Genomic DNA, 6,556 nt, shown 5'->3' on the forward strand with positions numbered 1-6,556 from the left:
TCTATACTCGAATTCTCGACGTTCATCCTCGAATTCCCCGTCGTTCATACACGAATTCTTGTTGTTAGTACTCGAATTCTCGTCGTTCGTATTCGAATTCTCGTCGTTTATACTCGAGTTTTCGTCGTTCATACTCGAATTCTCGTCGTTCATACTCGAATTCTCGTCGTTCTCGTTCATACTCGAATTCTTGTCGTTCATACTCGAATTCTCTTCGTTCTATACTCGAATTCTCGTCGTTTATACTCGAATTCTCGTCGTTCATACTCGAATTCTCATCGTTCATACTCGAATTCTCGTTGTTCATACATGAATTCTCGTTGTTCATACACGAATTCTTGTAGTTCAGAAACGAATTCTCGTCGTGTCAGTTGTCTACGAATTTAGGTCTCTTATCCAGGAATTCTCGAAGTATGATGAAATCCAATGAGCGACTTCCCTGCTGATTTCGTAGCGTTTTATTGCGCTTATCGTGGTGCTCCACCGCTTTGCTTCCTTCCTTTCTTCTGGTGCTAAATGTGTAGAAAGATTTCAATGATTTTATCGTACGTTATTTTCAAATAGACATTTAAACCATGACGGTTTATTAATGAACAATGACTCCAATGAAATTATTACAGGATAACATATTAATGACGTGCATCATCGAATTGAAGTAAAACGAAAACGGACGATATGAATTTTATGAATGGTTTATTAAAAGCCATTACTTTCTTGTTTGTGGGAATGATAAACTCGTAGTTTGAACGACTCAATGATTGACTCAGACTACTGATGGTTTATGTCAACATATTGATAGCAACAAATATACATCTAAATACACATAATCCTGAATAAACTGTGAATGTTTATGCATTTATTCTTCATACATGCTTTTTTTATTGCATGTATAAAAGTAAAAATTCCTAAACATTCATATTCTAGTCGTAATACTAACATATTTGCCACAGGGTTTTCTTTGGGAAAAGGAAAAAGTGCAAGAATACGTACCCGTGGTAGTGTTGGATGTGTAGAGTCCACCACGCTGTACCCCACGGGTCTCAAGGTGCCATCAGGATCTGAATCAGGTGGTGGAGCGCCGGGCATCATGTACGAAGGGTTTGGCATAATTCGTGTTTGTTTATTAAAAGCGGATCGTACTCCGCCATCAAGCCGACCACTAAGCGCGTTATATTAAATAAACTCCACACGTTAGTTTCGAAAACGTGTCTACACAGGTCAGCAGAATGTGGCTTCTTGTTCTTGAAATTGTAAATATTTTCGTTGCCAACAACCTTAGCGGAATTAATTAGCACCCTCACGCTCCCGAATTTCATCTTCGCAGATTCAATGCTCTCTAATACGTCCTTGTCGAATTCATATAATATATTCATTATAAAAACATTGCGTATTATTGTTAATTCAAAGTTTCGTTAAAACATGAAAATTTTACAATGTAAAATATCTATCGGACTACTTGTATTTTGATCATTTTGTCGTCTTGTTAGTTATTATCTTATAGAGACATTAATATTATATTAAGTTGATTTACATAAAACAAAATTTGAAATCCACCTACTTTCTTCTGATATATAAGTATAAATACAAACTAATTTCCTTCTTATTCTATGTACTTTTGTTCGACTTTTGTATGTTTGTTATGTGTATTCGCGGGGAAAAGCGTTTGCGGTATAACGTGTCAACGAAGGTCGTAAGTCGTCTCGTCTCGATAAGATAATCGACGTCACGAATCAAACAATCGCCTATTTGAGTTAAGATAATAGAGGCGGTTTGAGTGATATTCGCACAACAATTAAAATATCACTTAACACTGAGTCAACAATTGAAATAGCAACACTGAGTTACCAATTGAAATATCACTATTTCCAACAACTTTTGATTACTATAAGTGTCTACGAGTGTTTGAATGACAAGTGTAAGTGTTCTTGCGGGAGAGCGGATACCTGGTATGTCTTGACGGAAGAATTGTTATTAATTGACGATCAGGTAAATGATGTCGAACTACTAATAAGCGTCATCCCCACCATCGGTCGCTCTCATGGTGGAAGAGGCCCTGCAATACCATACAGGGGAAAGACCACTTAATCCACGAATTTCCGTGATAGTATTTCTAAGATCATATCGTAAAACCTCACGACCTCTGCAATAAGAAAAATCTCTAATCAGTTCCTTGGAAATAATGCGGGTTCGAGCAAATACGATTGAGTAGTTGTTGACTACCTCGGCGGAAGTATGGATTAGATTATATAATACGGTCATGGGAAGTAATATTTTCATTGTAGCTTGCATTTACAAGTATATTCTAAGACGTTTTAAATATGTACGTTATAAATATATACACAAAATTCTTTATATTGTTAAAAACGAAACGGTACCTTTCGTAATAAAAATCGTATTACTTAAGTTGATTCCTGTTGAAGCTCCAAAAAAAAGTAATACTTTCAAAACGACTGAAATTAAATTAAATAATTCGATAATTCACTGTAAATAGATTTCTAAATGACAACAAATAACTCTAAGTATTCAGCAATTAAGTAGTATTTTATATTAGATAATGTCGGATATATATTTGTAAAAAGATTTATTGCAAAAGAGAGATTATGTATTTTACACGACTGTCCTACTTGTAAATACATATGCTTATGTTTAGTTGCCACTGTATCTCTGCATAAAACCATAACTATAAATGCTTAGTGGATCTTTTCCTGGATAGTACCAGTAGCTTAAATCTATAACTGTATTTTCACCCATTGACCACGGCTACTTGCCATTTGAACGCGGATTTTCGACATCTGAAATTGAATTCTCGCCATGTAACCACAGATTCTTGCCATTTATCAAAGATTTCTTGTCATTTGTCCAAGAATTGTCGTAATTCATCTCAGGAATCTTACGATTTATACACGTATTCTAGAGATTTGTTCAGAAATTGTGGAGATTTGTCCGCGAATTCTCAAAATTTGTGCACGAATTCTCCCCATTTGTGCACAAATTCTGCGTATTTGATCGTTAATTGTCACCATCCATCCACACGTACCTGTCCTTCACCCACACATATCTGCCAGTCGTCCATACATACTTGCCATTCAACTATACATACTTGGCACTCGCCCGCTGATACTCACCAAGCGTCTCTATAGAATGAGGATTCGTCCGCGAATAATCAGGTTTCTTCCACGGATACTCATGTTTCATCCACGAACACCCACGATTCGTCCGCCGATACACACGATTCATCCGCAGATACTCACGATTCATTTGCGGATACTCACGATTCATTTGCGGATACTCACGATTCATTTGCGGATACTCACGATTCATTTGCGGATACTCACGATTCATTTGCGGATGCTCACCATTCATTTGCGGATGCTCACCATTCATTTGCGGATACTCACAATTCGTCCGCGGATACTCACAATTCGTCCGCGGATACTCACGATTCGTCCACGGAAACTCACGATTCGTCTGCGGATACACAACATTCGTCGGCGGATACACAACATTCTTCGGCGGATACACAACATTCTTCGGCGGATACATAACATTCGTCCGCGGATAAAATTCATTCGTCTGCGGATACAATTCATTTGTCCGCTGATACACAGCATTCGTCCACGAATTCGCGTTACTTGTACGCGGCTCAAAGCCACTCATCCACGAATTTAATTCCCTCGTCCAGAAATTCACGCCAGTTGTCCACGCATTCTCTTCAGTTGTCCACGAATTTACGTCCTTTACCCACGAATCCTCGTAGTATGCTGGAATCCAATGAGCGACTTCCTTGATGGTTTCGTCGTCTTTTGATTCTTCTTCCGTGGTGCTCTGCTGCTTTTCTTCATTTTTTTCCTGTGGAGCTAAATGTGAACAAAGATTTCCGTGATTTTATCGTACGTTATTTTCAAATAGACATTTAAACCATGACGGTTTATTAATGAACAATGACTCCAATGAAATTATTACAGGATAACATATTAATGACGTGCATCATCGAATTGAAATAAAACAAAAATGCGCGATATGAATTTTATGAATGGTTTATTAAAAGCCATTACTTTCTTGTTTGTGAGAATGATAAACTCGTAGTTTGAAGGACTCGATGATTGACCCAAATTACTGATAGTTTGTGTCAACATATTGATAGTCACAAATTTACATCTAAATACACATAATCGTGAATAAACTGTGAATGTTTATGCATTTATTCTGCATATATGTTTTTTTTATTGCACATGTAAAAATAAGAATTCCTAAACATTCGCAGTCTAGTCGTAATACTAACATACCTGGCTTTTTTTCGGGAAAAAAAAGTGCAAGAACACGCTCTCTTAGTTTCATTGGATCTATAAGGATCTCTGAGCTGTTCTCCACGGAGGTGCCATCCGAATCAGGTGGTGGAGCGCCCGCCAACCCCGCCATCAAGCCGGCCACTAAGCGCGTTATGTTAAATAAACCCTACACGTTAGTTTCGAAGACGCGTCTATACAGGTCAGCAGAATGTGGCTTCTTGTTCTTGAAATCGTAGATACTTTCGTAGACAACAGTCCTAGTGGAATTAATTAGCACATTCAGCCCTCCCCCCCCCGATTTTCGCCTTCGCAGATTCAGTGTTGTCTAATACGTCCTTGTTGAATCTTGCCTAAAAAGTTAAAAAATATCATACAATTATTCATTATGAAAACATTGCGTATTATTGTTAATTCAAAGTTTCGTTAAAATATGAAAATTCTACAATGTAAAATTTCTATCGGTCTACTTGTATTTTGATCGTTTTGTCGTCTTGTTAGTTATTATCTTATAGAGACATTAATATTATATTAGGTTGATCTACATCAAATAAAATTTGAAATCCACCTAGGTTCTTCGATATATATGTATAAATATAAACTAACTTCCTTGTTATTCTATGTACTTTTGTTCGACCGTATTCACGGGGAAAAGCGTTTGCGGTATAACGTGTCAACGAAGGTCGTAAGTCGTCTCGTCTCGATAAGATAATCGACGCCATGAATCAACCAATCTCCTATTTCAGTTAAGATAATAGGGATGGTTTGAATGATATTCATACTGAATTAACAACTACAATATCGCTTAACACTGAGTTAACAATTAAAATATCATTATTTCCAACAAGTTTTGATTAGTATAAGTGTCTACGAGTGTTGCGAATGATATGTGTAAAAGTGTTCTTACAGAAGAGCGAAAACCAGGTGAGTCATGACCGAGGAGCTGTTATTAACTGACAATAGGTAAATGATGTCGAACTATTAATAAGCGTCATCCCCACCATCGGTCGCTCTCACGCTGGAAGAGGCCGTGCAAAACCGTACAGGGAAAAGACCACTTATCCCATGCTTGGCCGTAATGTAAACTTTAGGTATTTATTGTATAAATTGGGGATCTCTGCAATAAGAAAAATCTCTAATTCTTATGGTTTATGAGCAATAAATCAGTTCCTTGGAAATAATGCGGGTTCGAGCAAATACGATTGAGTAGTTGTTAACTATCTCGGCCGAAGGATGGATTAGGTTATATGCTACGGTCAAGGAACGTAATATTTTCATTGTAGTATCTGTCACGTTTCGCGACCCGCACGATCTGTAACGCAAAAGTAAAATTAATAATTTCTTTCAAATCAAGGTAATTTAAAACGTTTATTTGAAACTATGTTTACAGTATTTGAAGTGAAAGTCAGTTAAAGTCACTGAAAGCCATATCTTGCGAATACTTATTTAAGCATGTTTTTATATATACCCAATTTTGTTTCTATAACGATATTAGGACAATTTAAATTGTAAACAAAGTCGGCAGTTGAACAAACGTTGAGGATCTTCCCAAACATTTTCAAAAGAAAGACCCCGACGTTTTTTCATCTCCGACCGATATAAATATAACGACTCTGAAAAGTCAAACTTGTTTTTTTTTAATTTGTTTATTTAAATTTTAAGTTGATTCTTGTTGAACCTACAAAAATGTAATAATTTCAGAACGATTGAAATTAAATTAAATAATTCGATCATTCGCAGTAAATAGACTTCTAAATAACAACAAATAACTAGGTATTCAACAATTTAGTACTATTTTATATTAAATAATGTCCAATATATATTTGTAAAAGGATTTATTGCAAAAGAAAGATATTTATTTTACACGACTGTCCTGCATGTAAATACATATGCTTATGTTTGGTTTCTTCTGAACGTTTTCATAGATTCAACACTTTGAATCTTTGTGAATCTTCTCCTTGATTGTACTTGTAAAACCGTGACCACGTGTCACCACTGTGACGCCTTGCTAACAGTTGATAGCGACATATTATAACAAGTCTTCGTTTATTTCAACAAACCATTCGCATTCGTTATTTCGTCGTAAGCAAAACGCCCAAAATATATTGTTGAAACGTGTAGAAAATATTAGTAAACAGTATTTGCTCATTCTATATATAATACTAAGATATGTGCACACTTCTAACTCCAATTATATGATTATAAAGCAGCGTTTACGATTATTTTCTAAGGTGTGTTTATAATAATATTCGTAAATTACCCCCCCCCCC

The 6,556-nt window shown here is 36.1% G+C and overlaps 2 protein-coding genes across 3 annotated transcripts in view; both read right to left on the bottom strand.

Annotated features, from left to right (window-relative positions):
- Positions 1 to 489, bottom strand: part of LOC112212269 (protein kinase 4) — a 2,428-nt gene extending 1,939 nt beyond the window's left edge. The window contains exon 1 of one of the 2 annotated variants that reach the window (XM_033319243.1): positions 135 to 489. In XM_033319243.1, the coding sequence (XP_033175134.1) occupies positions 135 to 328 (194 nt within the window). In that variant the 5' untranslated portion in view covers positions 329 to 489. Of the gene's footprint in view, positions 1 to 50; positions 81 to 134 lie in introns of those variants that run through there. The other variant, XM_024365572.2, reaches the window with a different exon arrangement.
- LOC117151317 overlaps positions 1 to 3,872 on the bottom strand; it is a 6,569-nt gene extending 2,697 nt beyond the window's left edge. The window contains exon 1 of the mRNA XM_033319244.1: positions 3,372 to 3,872. Coding sequence (XP_033175135.1) covers positions 3,372 to 3,657 — 286 coding nt within the window. The 5' untranslated portion in view covers positions 3,658 to 3,872. The remainder of the gene's footprint in view (positions 1 to 3,371) is intronic.
- Between the last annotated feature and the right edge of the window lie 2,684 nt (positions 3,873 to 6,556).

Source organism: Bombus impatiens, unplaced genomic scaffold (assembly GCF_000188095.3).
Source record: "Bombus impatiens unplaced genomic scaffold, BIMP_2.2 scf_0142, whole genome shotgun sequence".
Lineage (NCBI taxonomy): Eukaryota > Metazoa > Arthropoda > Insecta > Hymenoptera > Apidae > Bombus > Bombus impatiens.